This window comes from Neofelis nebulosa, chromosome 2 (genome assembly GCF_028018385.1).
Source record: "Neofelis nebulosa isolate mNeoNeb1 chromosome 2, mNeoNeb1.pri, whole genome shotgun sequence".
NCBI lineage: Eukaryota > Metazoa > Chordata > Mammalia > Carnivora > Felidae > Neofelis > Neofelis nebulosa.
In genome coordinates, this window is record NC_080783.1 from 130,188,352 (window position 1) to 130,207,394 (window position 19,043).

General features: G+C 38.2%; 1 protein-coding gene across 2 annotated transcripts in view; it reads left to right on the top strand.

Moving 5' to 3' along the window:
• The window catches only part of VAV3 (vav guanine nucleotide exchange factor 3), a 362,499-nt gene that overhangs the window by 193,629 nt on the left and 149,827 nt on the right, over positions 1-19,043 (top strand). For both annotated transcript variants that reach the window (XM_058716351.1, XM_058716352.1), the window contains exons 11-15: positions 297-365; positions 2,091-2,177; positions 6,521-6,606; positions 8,115-8,247; positions 8,633-8,742. In XM_058716351.1, coding sequence (XP_058572334.1) covers positions 297-365; positions 2,091-2,177; positions 6,521-6,606; positions 8,115-8,247; positions 8,633-8,742 — 485 coding nt within the window. The remainder of the gene's footprint in view (positions 1-296; positions 366-2,090; positions 2,178-6,520; positions 6,607-8,114; positions 8,248-8,632; positions 8,743-19,043) is intronic.

Consider the following 19,043-nt stretch of genomic DNA (forward strand, 5'->3'; position numbering starts at 1 on the left):
GGATCTTTCATGACATTTGGGAAGGATGTCAGTGTTATCGTGAGGGATAGATCAGGTTCATCTTTGAAAGGAGAGTGTTTTCAATCATCGTCTCATGTTCTTTTGCCGTCTGGTTGGTCTTCTTACAGATAGACATATTTTTATGAAAATATGAAAATAGAACCTAGTTAAATTACATCAGACTTATTACATTATGGTGCAAATAGTATTAAAAATGTTTTAGTTTTTAAATGTTCTGTTTCTCATGTTTTGGTTTTAATTGATGAAAGTAGCACTAAACTGTATCTTCCAAATAGGAACTGGTCAAACATACCACTGATCCTATGGAGAAGGCAAATCTGAAACTGGCTCTTGATGCGATGAAGGTAAGGCAAATGTACCATGAACTTCTTTGTGTTTTTTATCCTTGCCTAAAAAAATGATAGAATACAAACCGCTAATACATATGTATGATATGCTAATGTATATTATGTGTGTGTGCGCGCGCACGCGTATATGTATTTGTATGGTTTTGTATTAGGTGGGGAGAGCTGAGTATTTTTAACTGAAATAGATACCCTTGCATGGATTTAATTGTTAGACAAAGACACATAAAACCAAGAGGTATATTAAAATAACTTGTTATTTATGAAAGTATGACAACCTTTATAACCACTGGGAATGATTTAATATAAGGGTTTTATTTCACATTCTTTTTGTGGTTGCTAATAGAAAACTGTCGGCTTGTGTAAGCAGCAGATCAGCTGGTGACTTCAGAACAGTGGTGTGACTTATTTTCCTCGAGTGAGGATATCTGCCTGGTTTACCCTTGTGGATGCTGTGCATTAGTACAAGTGGATTTCAGTCTGGGTTTCTATGTCTAGGTAAATCTGAAAATCAAGAACTACAAGTGGACAAAGGCAGACTTTTAAACATACTGGGGAATCTGTAAAACCCCAGTTTATATTTTGTGCTGGACTTTGAAAGAAATATTTGCCCCTAACTTAAAACATAAACAAATATTTGTTCTTAAGAACAAAATGCCAATGTGACTGTCATCAGAGCAATGCTAATTACTGTACTTGATCTTAGCCAAAAGGCCCAGAAGCAATAGAGCAAAATGCTAATTACTTCTCCATGTCCCTGTGCCAGTTTCAGTGTTAGCTCCGCTATTGGGCTGATTTTAGTACCCCGTTAGGAGACATCGCACAACTATTTGTTATTTTAGAAATTCATACCAAATTTTCACTTTTTAAAGAAATCGTTAATAGATACATCCTATGGAACATCAGACTTTCATTTAGAACAAAGTTAGGAACTGCTTTTTGTCAGAGTTCTGTTCCTACTGTTGCAGATGAATTTAAGAGGGTAGAGAAAAAAGAAAACCCAGAAAACAGGAAAATCTAGAGCACATGTAATAAAAATAGCTACTTACAGTATGGAAAGATTAGCTAATGTTTCCTCAAATATGAGAAAAGACATTTTAAAGTAGGTGAAGAAGGCCCATGGAGAAACGTGTCCAGCATTGTTTGTTTGCTTGACTCCATTTTAGTGCCCTTGGGTTTCTGTCTTCTCCTTTTCTTCCCCATCATTAACTCTTTAAAATTGAACTGGCTGACTTGACTGAATGCTCTCAGGAACTAATACACTAACTGGTTGCAGAAAATGGTCCAGCTGGATTCATTGTCTAACTTTTACTTTTTTGTCCCTGCTAAGCATTCATTATTGCATTGTTACCCTTATTCTAACCCATGTAAAAGTGTGATTCTCTCAAGGTCAGTTATTAACGTGTTTGGAATTTGCATTCTCCTGACCTAGTTTCCTTTTGTTCCGCACCGTGTCATAGTCTGTTTTTGTTTTTCATCCTTGCTCTTCTCCGAGGTGTGGCAAATGACAACTCTTCAGTCTTCGCAGCTGTACTGCAGACATTTTGAAATTGCTTTTGAGTTGCAGTTTTGATTGATGGGTCATTCATTTTTATTGTCATGGAAAAGTTATGGTGGTTACTTTTACCACTAATGAAATTAATGATGTGTTTTCTTTCAAACAGTTTGCATCTCTTTTCCAGTCTTATCGTGACTTCTTTTTGTACCCTTCCCTTTATTCTTTAGGACTTGGCACAATATGTGAATGAAGTGAAAAGAGATAATGAGACCCTTCGTGAAATTAAACAGTTTCAGCTATCTATAGAAAATCTGGTATGTAATTATCATTCCTTCCAGCTTTCCTAATCCACAAATCAGAGGACATTCTACAAGTTGTTTTTGAAGCAAAGATAGTTTACCTTGAAGTTTCTGTTGTTCAGGGTTTTTTGCAATTCCTGTTTGGCAGCATCCCCGTGGATTTCCTGTGGCACCTGTGATATGTATATCGTGTCCCAGGACTTTCTGCCCTTGCTTGTCCTTCTCTCCTTAATCACACAATGACTCTTCCCCTGGCAGTCTAAATTCTAAACATTAGAGTGCATTTTTTTCTTTTCTTTCCCTTGCGCTATACATAGTCATGGCCGATTTCCTGTTAATTTATTCATCTTAGTTATATTTACTGGGTGACTGCTGTGTGCCAGACATTGGCTTGGGGCTGGGGCTCTCACTGTGAAAAACATGGTCTCTTGATTGAGGAGACACTTTCAAAATGCTCTGTGGAGATTCCTGCTGTGAACTGGGTGGGGCAACAGAGGATAATCAAGGGAATCCTAGTTTAGATAAGATGATTAGAGAAACTCCTTGAGTCATTTGCCTCTTTTTTTTTTTTAATTTTATTTTTTATTTTTTAAAATTTACATCCAAATTAGTTAGCATATAGTGCAACAATGATTTCAGGAGTAGATTCCTTAGTGCCCCTTACCCATTTAGCCTATCCCCCCTCCCACAACCCCTCCAGTAACCCTCAGTTTGTTCTCCATATTTATGAGTCTCTTCTGTTTTGTCCCCCTCCCTATTTTTATATTATTTTTGTTTCCATCGATGGATGAATGGATAAAGAAGATGTGGTATATATATACAATGGAGTATTACTCAGCAATCAAAAAGAATGAAATCTTGCCATTTGCAACTACGTGGATGAAACTGGAGGGTATTATGCTAAGTGAAATTAGTCAGAGAAAGACAAGAATCATATGACTTCACTCATAAGAGGACTTTAAGATACAAAACAGTTGAACATAAGGGAAGGGAGTCATTTGCCTCTTGAACCTGAAGAATAAGAAGAAAGCCAGTGGTACAGTGATCTGGGGGAGAGGATTCCAGGCAGAAGCCATAGCAAATGAAATGGCCATAGATGGGCCAGAAGGGTTGGGAATTGTGAATGAGGAGTAAAATCATGGGCTCTGAAGTGGGGGAGAGGTGGGCAGGAGGTAGGGGGGGCAGGAGAGCTATGTCCCCCAGCAATGTAGGCCAGGGCACAGAGCTGGGATTTTACAGTCATTACAGGGGGAAGCTAGTAAAGGTTTCAGTCTGATTTAAATTTAAAGAAAACCCTGCTGGAAAGTTGTGAGGTGATTTCAAGAGCAAGATGGTCTTGGGGCGCCTGAGTGGTTCAATTGGTTAAGTGTCCTGCTTCGGCTCAGGTCATGATGGTGGTCCGTGAGTTCGAGCCCCATGTTGGGCTCTGTGCTGACAGCTCAGAGCCTGGAGCCTGCTTCAGATTCTGTCTCTGTCTCTCTGCCTTTTCCCTGCTCATGCTCACTCATGCGCTTGCTCTCTCTCAAATATAAAATAAAACAAAAATAATTTAAAAAAAGAGAAAAGAGAGATGGTAGAGGCCTGGATTAAGCTGTGAGCAGCAAAAACAGAGATGGATGAATGAAGGAAAGATACTTTTCTTGGAGCAGTTTTACTGATGCTTTCTCTGAAACATCTTGAGCCTTCCTTTTCACATGTATAGTCATGTTCTCCTTTCAGGACCTCATCTGCCACCTTTCCAACCACAGAAGCTTCTCATCATCCTGTCACCAACTTGCATTTCCAAAAGGTGGACTTCTCAGTTCATTCTCTATCCCTAACTTGTCAGTATTTGCTGTTGCCTTCAGGATTCAGTCAACAATCCTTAGCATGATATTTAAAGCCCTCAATGATTTGGGCTGAAACTACTTTGCTGAACTCATCCAGCTAATACCTGCCCACATATTTTACTTTGCATGTGTCCTGCTGTGTCATAAGGTCTCTAATTTGCTGTACATTTTTATAGTTCTGCCTCTGATCATAATAATGTCAGAGCCTAGAATATCTTCCCATTATTTCCTATCATATTCCTTCAAGGTCCAACTAAAATAATTCTTTCCATAATCTCCCATTATTACTTTCTCTTTGTAATTTCATAGCACATTGCCTGGACAGCTGTGTGTGTGTGTGTGTGTGTGTGTGTGTGTGTGTGGTGAAATATATGTGACATTTACCATTTTAAAGTGTATGGTTTTGTAACATTAAATATATTCATGTTGTTGGGCAGCCAGCCATCACCACCGTCCATCTCCACAACTCTCTTCATCTTGTAAAACTGAAGTTCTGTACTCATTAGACACTAACTCTCCATTCTCCCCTCCTCCCAGCCCCTGGCGACCACCATTTTACTTTTTGTCTTTGTGAATTTGACTACTCTAGGTACCTCATGTAAATGGAATCATGTGATATTTGTCCTTTTGTGACTGGTGCATTTTACTTAGCATAATGTCTTCAGTGTTCAACCTTGTAGCTTGTATCAGAATTTCTTTTTAAAAGAATTTCCTTTTTGAGGCTTTAAAGTGTAACATTAGTTGTATATACCTCACATTTTGATTATCCATTCATCTCTGTGGACACTTCGGTTTCTTACCCCTTTTGGCTGTTGTGAATAGTACTGCTATGAACATGGGTGTGCAAATACACGCTCCAGTCTCTGCTTTCACTTTTTTTTGGTTATATACCCAGAAGTGGAACATGCCAGTCCACACCAACACTTGTTTTCTTTTCTTTTTTCTTCTTTTGAAAATAATATCCATCCAAATGTGTATGAAGTTGTATCTTATTATGGTTTTGATTTTGTATTTCCCTAATGATTAGGGATACTGAATATCTTTTCATATACTTATTGGCTGTTTGTATATCTCTCTGCAGAAAGATGGACAAAGTTCTTTGCCTATTCAAGTTCTTTGCCTGTTTTTGGATAAGGGTTGCTTGTTGAGTTATAGGAGTTCTCTATATATTCTGGATATCAATTCTTATCACACATTTTGTTTGCAAATATTCTCTACCATTCTGGAGGCTGCCTTTTCACTCTGTTGATACTGTCCTTTGCACAAAATTTTTAATTTTAAAGAATTTTAACTTACTGGGTTTTCTTTTGTTGCTTTTGGTGGTATATCTAAGAAATCATTGCTAAATCCAATGTCATAAAAATTTTCCCCTATGTTTTTGTCTAAGAGTTTTATATTTTTAACCCTTGGATCAATCTGGTATATTGTACAAGGTAAGGGTCCAACTTCATTCTTTTGCCTATGCATATCCAGTTTCCCAGAATCATTTGTTGAAAAGGTTCTCCTATCCCCATTGAATGGTCTTGGTACTGTTGTCAAAAATCATTTGACCATATATATATGAGGGCCTATTTCCAAGTGTTCTATTCCATTGGTCTAGAAGTCTGTCTTTATGCAGGTGCCACAGTGTTTTGGTTACCAGAGTTTTGTAATAAGTTTTGAAATCAGGAAGACTAAGACCCTGACCTTGTTCTTTTTCAAGACTGGTTCCCCTATTAAGGGTCCCTTGTGATTCCATATGAATTTTAGGATGGAGTTTTCTATTTCTGCAAAACACATCTTGGGAGTTTGCTAGGGAACATCTATTTTTATACTTTCTTGGAGCAAGTTAATTAATTACCTATCTGCTTCCTTTATTGGAATGTAATCTCCTTGATGTTAGTGATAATTTTCAGTCAATTCTTTTTCCCTCAGCACCTTATACAGTAGGTGTTCATAAATACTTAACGTTTTTATTGTTTGCCTCTGGGGAAATGGTTCATTGTTTTTAATCATTAAGTCATACTTTTCATTCTTGAGATCTTAGCTAAAGGAAGCCATCCTTGACTCCCTTGACCATATTAAACCCCTGGAAATGCATTTTTCCTGTACTCTTTCTTCATGGCAACTGCACATTTATAATTATATACTTCTGTGAATATTTTCCCCCCACTGGGCACGGGGAACATTTTGCCCTATATCTTCTACAGTGTCTGGCACACAGTGGGTGCTTAATAAGTATTAGTTGGTATATCTTTGTTGTGATTTGGATTCTTCCAGTTAATTCTTGCTTTTGGTAGCTAACTTTCCTCTTAAGACTATACATAAAATTAATTAATGTTTTCAGTGTACCTTCTAGGATGTCCAAGGGCAGACTGTTTGGAAAGCGTATCATATAGACCTGAACTTTTTGCAGTAAGCATGCTAAAAATGCAAAATGATAAAACTTATAGTGTAATAAGGTAGCTGTCCCTAGCAAATACTTCTTTGTTTTTATATGTTTACAAAAAAGAAAAAAGAAACCTGAGACATGTAAATTTTATGTTTTAGAACCAACCAGTTTTGCTTTTTGGACGACCTCAGGGAGATGGTGAAATTCGCATAACCACTCTAGACAAGCATACAAAGCAAGAAAGGTGAGAAAAGAGGAGCAATAGTTATTTTCAAAATAAGTGGTTAGTATCAGAAGATTGAGAAAACAGTTCTTTCAGGACAAGGGAGGGAAAAAGGAGAAGAAAAACAAGGGGACAGACCAACCTATGGTTTTCTACAATTTTCTCATAGATATGTTTCTCGGTTCTGGTATCTGTTGATTTGTCTAAGTTATTAAGAGGGATATGACAGATAGAGAATGTCAGCTGGGGCTCAAGGGACACAGTAAGATGAGAGTAGAGATAAAGCAATTGATAACTACTGTAAAAATACAATTGCTTGACTTCTCTTTTTGGTATACACTTTAACTTAAAAATATAAAATGTCCTAAGAAGGAAGTCTAAGGGAGGACCAATTAATATATGTGAATATTTTTGAGGGAAATTCAGGTTAGTGAGCTTGGCCTGGTATTCCAAATTATATACGTATGATTATTAAACTGATTGATTCGGTTGAAAAGGCCATTTTCTGGAATCTTTGCAATGAGAAAGTCAGCCAGCAGGGGGCAGTGTCAGCTCTCGCTTCCAACTTGATACCCAGGCTCTACAGGTAGTTCCCAGGAGACATAGATACTTTTTAGCCTCTCCAGGAAAATTAGTCTTTGCAGGTGATGCAAGTATTAGAGCTACATGAATGTATCATTGTCATTATTATTTTTAAAATCTATGCATATTAATTACTGACAGTTTTTGAAAAGATGCAAGTACTGGTATTGGAAATAGGAATTACAAAGTTTGTTGTTCTCCCCCAATTACATTATCTTTGAAAAGAAAGAGAAATATCAACACATAAATTTAATCATAATTTTTTTAGTTTTCATTTTGCTCATACACTGCTCAATTTGTGGTTTAGGTGGTCCATAAAATCATGAGGAGCAACCTAGAGGGTAAAAGAGCAGATTCCACAATTAGATCTGGGTATGAATCTTGCTCTGCACCTCACAAGCAGTGTGACCTTGAGCAAATCAATTAACTTCACTAAGCCTCAGTTTCCTCCCTCATACAATGAGGATGAAAATAATACTTCAGTAGATGGTCCTGGGATTTATTTTAAGTGAGTCATCTTTGTCAAAGGGATGGACACTTGTCAGTACTTTTCTGGCTGATTCCTAGGAACATCATAAGTTAACTGCTATTGCTGTCATTAGTATTCTGTAAATGTTAAGCTTTTAAATGAAAAAAGAAATAGTTGCTCATTATTATGAGCAATGCTTTGTGGCTAATCTCAGTTGTTCTTTACAGCAGCTCTGTAGCGTGCCTTTTCTTACTATAATTTTGTATATGTTTTAAATGGGGAAACTGAGGTAGACTAAGGCCCTACATTCAGTAAAGGGTAGTGCCGGGGCAGACACAGTTCATTCTTTTCAATGTGCAACACTGCCTTTGTCATTAACTCAAAGGAAAAATTTGGGGTTGGTTTAATTACATTTTATCAGGGAAAAATTAACATACGTGCTTCCAAACCATTTGAAATCTCTCCCTCTCTTTCTCAGGCATATCTTCCTGTTTGATTTGGCAGTGATTGTATGTAAAAGGAAAGGCGATAACTATGAAATGAAGGAAATAATAGATCTTCAGCAGTACAAAATAGCCAACAATCCTACAACTGATAAAGAAAATAAAAAGGTGAAGTTTTGAAAATTACTGTAATTTACTCATAACTTTGAATATTCCAGGAAAGCATGCTAATACAGTACTATGAGAGGGCATATCAATGCAGGTGTTTTTTTCTTTCTAGAGATTTATTAGGAGTAAACCTCTGTGAAAAATAATTAGACAGTCCCACAACTGATAATGATCATCTCTAATGCCTTGATGGTCAAGTAAAATGTGTTGGTTGTAGAAACTGATGGATGTAAAGTTAACTACAAAAATGTGGTTCTTTATAATTTGTATGCTGATATGTTATGAGAAGTTTGTGGATGATTATGGTGGTGTTTTAGTGAATTTGGAAGCATGATGTTATTACTGAATGATACATATTAACCTGCAGAATATTAATTTTTAACAGTGGTCTTACGGCTTCTACCTCATCCATACCCAAGGACAAAATGGGTTAGAATTTTATTGCAAAACAAAAGATTTAAAGAAAAAATGGCTGGAACAGTTTGAAATGGCTTTGTGAGTATTTCTACTTTTAAAAGTGCTTTTTCTACTACTTAAATCTCTTACGAATAATGAACTGTCAGTAAATGTACTCTAATCCTTGTAGCGAGTGTATGGAGACTGTGGAAACCCTTTGACCATGAGTGCTACTCAGCTGTCTACTTGATAACTTGGGTCTCCTAGGAAAGAGGTTTTGGTGAATTTCTTCAAGAAAAAGACAGAGGGAGCTCTAACCTTCTATCTGACTTCCTTCTCATGGGCATATTTTAATTTTTTAGGTTTCAGCAGTCCATGAAAATATTAACTATTCTAATGATAAACTTTTGATTACCATCTTTTATATAGATCTTTATTTAAATAGAGATAGCTCACAAACATACACATATCTTATTTTTAATAGAAAGATTCATTTCTTCCTCTCACTTGTGTTTGACTCATTTATTGTTTGAGTCCTAGATAAATCGCTTGATGTATTCAATGAATGTTTTAAGGGCTTGATTTCTTTCAGTGTTATTTTCTTTTATTAAAATGGAAGCTGAAGAAAGAGGTGGGAAATAAGTCCGACCTGTTTCAAAAGGAAGAGCATGAAGAGATGTAATTACACAAGAACATGCCATCATAGGGGTTTCTTTTTGTTTTGATGTTCATGGATTAAAAGGTACATAGCGACCCTTGTTATGGAAACATATAGGTCACCCTGAAATTGAAACTGTTAACAAAAGGTAAAATTCTGGAGGAAAAAAAAACCCTTTAGTGATTTGCTTCATTTGTATTCTAGCACTGCTTACCATTTGTGGACAAATTCTATCAGGCTTTTGTTCTTTTGTTTTGTTTTAAGAAATGCTCATGTTAATGGAAAATGGAGGTAAGATTAGAGTGTCTTATTGTAGTTCTGAAGTGAGAAAAACAGATTTTTTAAAGATTATTTTACCTAACATTTTGAGAGTAATGATTGTGCTGCTAAATTATTTCTTTTTTTTTTTTTTTTTTTTTAAATGTTTTTTTTTTTTTTTTTTTCAACGTTTTTTTTTTTTATTTATTTTTGGGACAGAGAGAGACAGAGCATGAACGGGGGAGGGGCAGAGAGAGAGGGAGACACAGAATCAGAAACAGGCTCCAGGCTCCGAGCCATCAGCCCAGAGCCTGACGCGGGGCTCGAACTCACGGACCGCGAGATCGTGACCTGGCTGAAGTCGGACGCTTAACCGACTGCGCCACCCAGGCGCCCCGCTGCTAAATTATTTCTAAGCTCGTAGACAATTCTGGATTTAGCATTAATCACCCCCATGAACTGGCTACATAGTCTTAACTAAATTGATTAGTTTCTCAGAGCCTCGGTTTCCTCCTCTGTAAAATAAAGATAATAATATTTTGAATTCCAGATATGTGTCTGGCAGAGTGTTACCCAAATAGTACCCCAGTAGTCATATGACACTGAACAATAAGTGATATCTATTGTTGTCACTATTATTAATATTGTTTTATATTTAAGACCCTACTACACCCATGAGGACTTGTAAAATCAGAAGGCATTGTCCCAGTATATCATTATCATCCTTATAACGTATTATTAATTACAATAATGAAACAAGAAAAGTTAGTAGTTATGTGTGTCGATGCCATGACTATACTACAGGGACCCCTTTGGTTGTGGCATAAATGATGAAGTTAGTGGCCTCTTCCCAGTCTCTGGTGTGCAGTCGTCTACATCATAAACCTAGTGTGTTGTTTCAGTGAGGTTTCAAGTGGCAGATTGTCTACCTGGGTTGGTCACAATGGGCAAAAGTAGAGCTGGTCTCAAGCCTTTGCTTTTGTGGGAATGATGCTAGGGCTACTATTTCCTTATGGGTTCTCTTTGGCTGTATAATCTTTAGAGGAGTAAAGAAATTTCTGCAGAGGAGGGAAGTTAAATTTCTTGTCCAGAGCAGACAGTCTCCTTGGACTATATATGACAGGCATATCAGTTAACATTTTGTTCAGTTTCCATTAATCAGCTTCACACTGGATAAAAGAGGTTCGGAAAGAAAGATGTTTTTATCTCTTTTGTGTAAAAAATCTGGGTAGGTAGTGAGAGGGGGTCTGGTGACTCCCTGGGGTATCATCAGGGACCTGGCCCAGGTCTTCCTGCTCTCCATTATCAGCATTTGGCTTCTATGCTCAAGGTTGGTCACTTTGTTGTCCAAGGCAGCTGCTGGTGCTCCACCTATAAAATAGACAGTCTAGGCAAGAGAAGGTAACCTCTCACTTTTAAGGATCCTTTGCAGATATGCCACAAACTTCTTTTGCTAACAGTGACCAGAACTTAGTAATGTGGCCACATCTGTCAAAGGAGCCTAGGAAATAGAATCTGTATTCCAGGGGAACCTGGGTGGCTCAGTCATTTAAGCATCCAACTCTTCAGTTCAGCTCAGGTCATGATCTCGCAGTTTGTGAGTTTGAGCCCTGCACCAGGCTCTTCACTGATAGTGTGGAGCCTACTTGAGATTTTCTCACTTTCTCTCTCTCTCTCTGCCCCTCGCCTGCATGTATGCTCTCTCTCTATCCAAATAAATAAACTTAAAAAGTTTTATATTTTATTTATTTTTGATAGAGACAGAGCACAAGTGGGGGAGGGGAGAGAGCGAAGGAGACACAGAATCCGAAGTAGGCTCCAAGCTTTGAGCTGTCAGCACAGAGCCCGACACGGGGCTCGAACTCACAAACTGCGAGATCACGACCTGAGCTAAAGTCGGACGCTCAACAGACTGAGCCACCTAGGCGCCCCCAAATAAATAAACTTTCAAAAAAAGAATCTTTATTCCAGGCGAGACTGTCCCTGGCTAGGGATTCCAGGTTCTCATATGGAAGACGGGGAGAAATTTGTAGTTGTAGATAAATACCAATCACTGCATTATAGGTATATACTTATAGGGGTAGGTATGGATGGATTTAAATTGTTCCACCACAATAAATATGGCTGTACCACACACAGGGAAACTGGGATTATTTTTTTTATGTTTATTTATTTTGAGAGAGAGTGCACAGGTGCATGTGGGTGTGAGTGGGGCAGGGGCAGAGAGAGAGAGAGAGAGAGAGAGAGAGAGAGAGAGAGAGAGAGAATCCTAAGCAGGCTCTGCACTGTCAATGCACAGCCCAAGGAGGAGCTCCATCTCACAGATCGTGAGATCATGACCTGAGCCAAAACCAAGAGTCAGATGCTCAACCCACTGAGCCACCAAAGTGCCCCCTGGGAGTCTTAATCTTTGCTCATTTTCCAGGCACTTCTACAGTATAATTAAACATCCAAGTGGCTGTTTATATTTCAGAATTCCATTGACTGCCCATGCAGATGGTGAGAGGGTGGAAGTACCTTTTTTGAGAATTGCTCAAAGTCGAAGTTGAGGGCTTCTATAAGGAGTGATTGTGCCAATTACAGCAAAGTAAAATTAGTCAGGATTTTACTAAAGCATCAGAATATTTCATTATTTCCTCCTCGCCTTATGCAGGAAAGCCCTGCTTCCAGCTTTGTAAGACAGCTCCTGCTTGTCTTGTGCTCAGGACAATAGAATAATCTAGGTAACTCCTGAAGCTTAAGATGCTACTTATGGTTCAAATTTTACTATTTTACCCATTATCTAAAGTTCTAGTCCCTTAATCTATAAGCTATGGAGAACAAAGGAAACTAAGAAATCTGGCAGCATTCACGACAGCCCATGAAAAACACTAAGCCTTGGATACCTCCACAAGCCATCTTCTGCGAGTTTCTTTAGCATTAACATGGGACACGTAGGTCCTCCTAGAGCATTCTGGAGTGCTGCTTTAAGGAGCTCAGAGAAGGAAAGGAAGGCATTGGTAGGAGGGTGGTGGGAAATCAAGGGATGTGATATTTTAAGACTGATGAAATGCTTGCCAGTTCTATTTACAGAAGATGGCAGTTCTGCTGTTTATAGGATAATTGGATCATTTTTATTTTAAAAAATTGCAAATCACCTTTAAGATGTTTAAAATACTGTTTTTAATTTAGAACATTATAAAAGACCGTAGAAAAGTTTGAATACCAATAAACAGTAAGTATCCAGTAAACGCAAATCATCTCCCAAGAGGCGACCTGAATCTCAGCCTGTGTCTTTCCCAAGCACATCCCTGTCCCTGCTCAGTAGCTGTGTTCTCTGACCTTCTTTGGCCATAACCACTTCCAGCAGTGAACCACATCAGAACTTGGCAAACCTCTGTAAGAAAGACTGAACAAAGAGAAAAGCAGCAGTGATCCACTTGGATGGGACAGGGAGAAGAATGTTTTTTTCTTTTCTTCCTGTGAGGAGAAGTGGTAGCAGGACTGACTTCTCTTGAGGTTGTTGGAGCAGTTACTGAACCAGATGATGTTGGAAGCCATATTTCTGGGGGACTATGCTCTGAAAAACGTATTTAAATCTTTAGGAGGCTGATACATATACATTGCTTATTCTTACTTATTTCTAAAAGGACTTTCATCATTGTCTCTGACAATTCCATTTTAGTTTTCTTGGAAATAAGATGGCAAATACTTTTATTAGCTTAAGCTAGTTTTCATAATTATACAGGAAAATATGGATGTGTCTATAGCAGTTTTCAAAATACTGTCAGGAAGCTTATGGATATGTTTTCTCTGAATCCCTTATACCCAATGTGTTTTTAAGAATTTCTCCTATTAGATTTAAATTGATAAACGTTGTCATACCCACTTTATAGTTCAGGAAACTAGCAATCATAGGAGTATTTGACCAAATTTGTACAACTTCAATGTCAAATCATTTATAATAGAGTTCAGGATCTCAGTTCATAGCATGTCTTTATCCATGAAGGTGCTAAAAATAAGCAACTGGACTCAAATCCTTTTATCTAAAACTAGGTTTCCTTTTTTCTATTCCCTCTCCCTCAACCCCCCCCCCCCCCCCCCCGCTGATCTAGAAGATCAGGCAGTTTCCTTAAATGTTCCAGAAATAAGTCAAAGTTGGGCAAAATATGAAATAAATAAATTGAATAATAGAATACAAAGGCTTTTTGAAGAAAGAGAAAGAGGAAAAAATAGGTGGAAAAAAACATTGCAAATGGTAGAAAGTGGTAGATTCTTAAACAGCCTCTGAGTGTTCACTGAAGGGAACTGAAAGGTTCTCTTGCTTGGAATTTCTTTGGACTGACCCAATTCTTGAAATTCTAACAATTCATATTTAATCCTTTGAGGAAAGAAAGTTCTCTAAAAGATACATATACCATCATTCCCACTAAGATTTCTTCACTGTGTCCCATATGTACAATGCTACATGGTTTTCACAAGAGGAAGAATAACAGAGAGGTATTAATGTGTGCTCAAAGATTAGCCCAGGATATTTATCTCTTAAATGCTCAGACTCTGGTTGTGGGGAGAAGAGTAGGAGAAAGGGATAAGGAAATTACAGAGCCAGAAAGAGGCTCTGGGGCCAGGCTGCCTTGTCATGTTAGTCATCTGGAAGGGCAGCCACCTGAGCTTTGTTTCCTAGGATGGACCCCTGAAAAAGAGTGCTCTCCAACTAGGGTGGGTCAGGGGCCAAGAATCAAGCCACTAAACTGCACAAAAACGCATTTGATCTGAGCTACAGTGTTTCTTTCTAATTTATTCTCCCATTTACTTCCAGAAGGAATTTGAGGTCACTCACCATAAAAAGCACACATGCCACAGAATTAAAAGGAAAAATTTAAATAATCAGAGGTCAAACAGAACAATGTTTCAAAACATTTTCCTCAAAGTTAGGATCTACTAGACAAGAATATTTTCTTGAAATTTACCTTCTGTAGTTTGTATTATTAAAAGCAATGAGTATGTTTTTTACATTTTAAATATGAAATCCTATCTTATCAAACATAACTTCAAAAACATAAAATTTGTTTTAATCTAAAGATGTTGCTCAGATGTTTTGAATACCAGAGAGATAATTACTGGAGGAAATTACATTCATTCTACAAGTACTTAGCACTTGCCTTGTTGACAGATATTATTGGAAGCCCTGGGCATATAACAATGAGGGAGCTATTGCAATTGAATTTAAATAGTGTAATTTATAAATGTGACAATTTTTAGTAAATATATAAGGAATTGAATGTAAAGACTGAACTCTTGATGTTTCTAGCTAAATAATACCTTTCTTCCAATCCCATTTACTCAAGTGTAACTAGAGGAAGCCTAGGAATTGCCCTTCTCCCTCCATATGTGTTCAACATCTCACCAACCTCTACAGATTGAATCTGACCACTTGTAATCTTCATGTTCACCTCCCTGGTCTAAGCCTCTCATATCTCTAATTAGCTTCTGCATTCCTTGCTCTCTCCTTACTAGTCTGCTCTTCAGGGTGGTCCAGTTGTGTCTTGCCCTACTTAAAACCCTTCGTTGGCTATGTATAGCACTTGTTATAATCTCAACATTCTTGCCAGGATCTGAAGGCCCTCCATGATTTTATCCTGCCTGTCTTCCAGCCACATCTCTTATCAGTTTCACTTGTGTTCCTTTTGCTGTAGTTAGATTGGGTGGATTTCAGTTCCTGGAGAATGCACAGGCCTCAGGCAACCACCCTTGAGGCTTTCCTACCTAGGATGGTCTTTCCTCTTGGTCTTTGGTTAGCTGGTTTTTTATTCTACAGATCTTAGCTTTAAATGTGACTTTGTGAAAGAGATCCCTTCTGACCACAATGCTAAATTAGTAACCTTACCTTTCCAGTATTCTCTTACAATTGTAATTATATGGCCCTACAGAAATTATCCAAGGGTAGTATTTATAGCTTTCACTCTGCTCCTCCGCACCCTGTTTGTTGAAGGGAATCTGCTATTTGCCTGCCCAATTTTGCCTGTCTTTTCTCTTCCTAAAGATTAGGGATTTCTTTCCTGCTTACTAAGAGAGAAGGTAAATTGAACTGCTTGGCTAATGCTGGGAGAAAGGAAAAAAGAAAGCTTCATGGTTCCAGAAATGGAAAGAAAATTTGGGGTTTTGGTGTGAATGAGGCTCTAGAATAGCTATGGAGTTTGAGGAATTTGGAAAGGGAAAAGCACCTTTTGAAATATATACCTGTGGATTCAAATTATATTCCCTTTTATAAAGTTCTTTGAAATGTTAAGTAAAGAATGCAATTGCATTTTGGTTATTTTGGTTTCTGTATGTGTACCTTTAAGGCACCAAGTCCTGGGCCCTTGGATTGATGAGATCACCTTTAGACCTAGCTGCCCATTTCCTGGCTATTTACCCCTGGGTAAAAACACCAAGAAGGCAGGCGTCTTGTCAGTGTTGTTCACATGCATGAGGGGTCCTATCACATCTTGTAGCACATAGTGGATAATCATATTTTTACTATAAGCTTGAAATTTCAAGTTTTCTGATAAGGGTAATTAAAAAAAAAAACCCACAAAGGCTTGATGAGTTAAGGAATTCATATTGTCTGACAAAATATCACAACAGCCCTTGAGGGAAAGAAACTTTCTGGTATGATAAGAAGGCTTTATAATGTGGATTCTTAGGAGATACTGAAAAACATATGTTTTCCACTAGCAGCATTAGATTTTTTGAAGTACTAGAAGTTGATGTCACATATAATAATTTTTTCTTAAATTAGTATTAAAAAATGAGATTGCAATTTCCTGAAGGCAGTTTTGTAGCCACCTAACCTGATGCTTCCAGGTTATGTTTCTTTTTGTCCTTCCATATATCTTTCTTTTCGGCAGACTGACTCAATTTTTGGATAAAACTTAACCAACTGAGATGGGTAATTTTCACACTACCTAGACTCTTTCACATAATGCTGACCTAACCTATACTTAACGCTGAAAAGTACAGAACAGTATGTAATGTTCTATGCCACCTATGCCACCTGGGCCTCCTTGCCTCTGGGAGATGGTGGGCAGAACATGGCCCAAACTCCAGTTCTGGGGTCTGAGGTGCTCAAAGCCCACCTACTTCCTCACATTTCTCTGTGTACAAACTTCTGACCCAGAAGAAATGCAGTCATGGCCTAGATTTTGTGCTACTCACGGGTGTCATGAAGAAGGCTTATTTCATGTACCTCTTCCCTCTGCCATTTTACTGGTCTTGTTGACATCTTCAGTATGACCTTCCTCACCATATACTGCTCCCTGTAGTGGACTGGTATCCTGAGCTCACTGTTCTGCAATGAGGCCTGACTAGTCATGCCAGAGAGAGTGCACCTCCCCTAGCCATCCTGGGATTTCGAGGAATAAAGCCGTGTTATATCACATCAATTCAAGATTAAGAAATCTGGGCGTCTCAAGCGACGGTGGCCTTTGCTATTGGTTGGTTCAGTGACCCATATTTATAATATAATAGTAAATTTGCGACAGCAAATTTGACATTCTGTTGTGCATATTTAAAAGACTGACTTTGTTGATGCTTTTGCCTAGAGGGAGATTCTCCCATCTACGTGAAGCTAGGTCAGAGACTTCTACAGCAAGCCCAAGTTACTGCTGCTACTCCTGCTGCTACTACTGGTACCACGAGTTTGGTAGTACTGTTACTTCTTCCTCCTTTTCTTTTCTCCTCTTGCTCCTTTTCTCCAATTTCTTCATCAGGAGGTCTGTTTGGATCTTCTCAGATGTATAAATAGGTACCTTTGAGACTACAAATTTCATCTCTTAGAACAGGGACCAACCCACTTTTTTTCGTAAGGGGCCAGAAAGTAAATACGGTAGACTTTGTGGACCATATGGTCTCTGTCACAATTACTCAATTCTATCATTGCAGTAGTAGCACAGCCATGGATGATACATAAATGAACATGTGTGGTGTGTTCCAATAAAGCAGGTGGTGGGCCATATTTGGCTCATGAGCTGCAGTTAGTGACCCCTGTGTTACAGCCCAAAGATGCTGATTAGGCCTAGGGAATGTAGTGAGTCTGTGCTACCACTAAATGATCTCAGCTGTAATGGAACCACCCTGTGGCCTTTGGTAGTAGTGTTATTTTATTTTATTTTATTTTTAAAATTTTTAGTAGCACTAATTCCTGTTTAGGCCATCATGATGATTTAGCTACAAAATGTTCTCTATGCCACCAAAACCGAATTATCTGTATTTGACATTATTTTGTTCTGTCCAAATGAATATCAAAAATATATGCTCAAAAATCAGACTTCACCTATTTGGGTATCTGGTTTCATTAGGTTTTATTATAATGTTTATTGGAAAGGACAATGAGACCCAAAGAATCCAGGCCAGTAGTCAACCAACATCAGCAGAGATAATTTTATAGTAAGTGATGGGTCTTTGTTCTCTTGGAGCATTTTCTTTCCAGCAGTATTGCCGTTTGTGCTTGTTATTTATTCTGAAATTTCCTCCTTGGAGAGCACACCAAGAAAACCAGAAGGGGCAAAGGAAGACTAGGGTGGTGTCAAGAGTTGGCCCAAGGGTGAGCCTTCTTGGATGAGCCAAATATGGGAGTGACATTTTGGCTTTGTTGGCACTTCTTTGGCATTTTCTGGGTGTCCAAAGCCCGTGTCAGGGTCTACTTGAAACTGGTAGCCTTACAGACATACAAAAATAGCAGTCTGCAGAGCATCTCTGTGTTATCTATCCACATACATTTTTGGTGTTTTGGAGAAATTATTTTCTCTAAAAACAGCCTTTTCTTCTTAAAAGGCTTTCATTGTAAGTCTTTAATATGAAGAATTTGTTTATGGATATGAGATGCATGCTGACTTGATCCATCACCCCTGGGCTGTACTGAGTCTTATGGTACTGACCTATTCACATTAATCTCCCAAGTTGAAGCCAGCTCAACTCTCCCTGAATCTGTTGTATTATCTATAACCTTTCAAAATTGGCAGTTAAGTCAGTGTAGGGAACTAAACCGCAGTTTCCTGGCAGCAATAAAAGGAAGTAGGACACGGGGCAGTGCTCAGAAAAACCACAGCTGTCATTAAATGGAGTCTTTCAGTAGCCTGTTTGATCCAGAAACATGTAAAAGCATTTCACGCATGACAAAGCATTAGTAAATATTAAACAGTATTCTCGTTCTGTTATTGCCTAGTGGGGATCAACCTCTCCTCCTCCTCCCCTGGTTATATTTAATACTTGCTCGACATTTTTCTGGCATCCCTGACCATGCTTATAAAGAAGGAGAAATCATAGGCATGAAGAAGGGATAGATATCAAAATTTCCACCAACCAATAAGCATAACTCTGTTAAAACTAAATGCAAGTAACATTGTAAAGGCTGAATTAATGTTGGTTTCCCTGAACTTCTGTTGCAGACCCTTTGATCTATTGTGTTTTTCTTTTGTCCTTCTCCTTATATGAATAATAGTGCAACCAGGAGTGTTGAACCTGG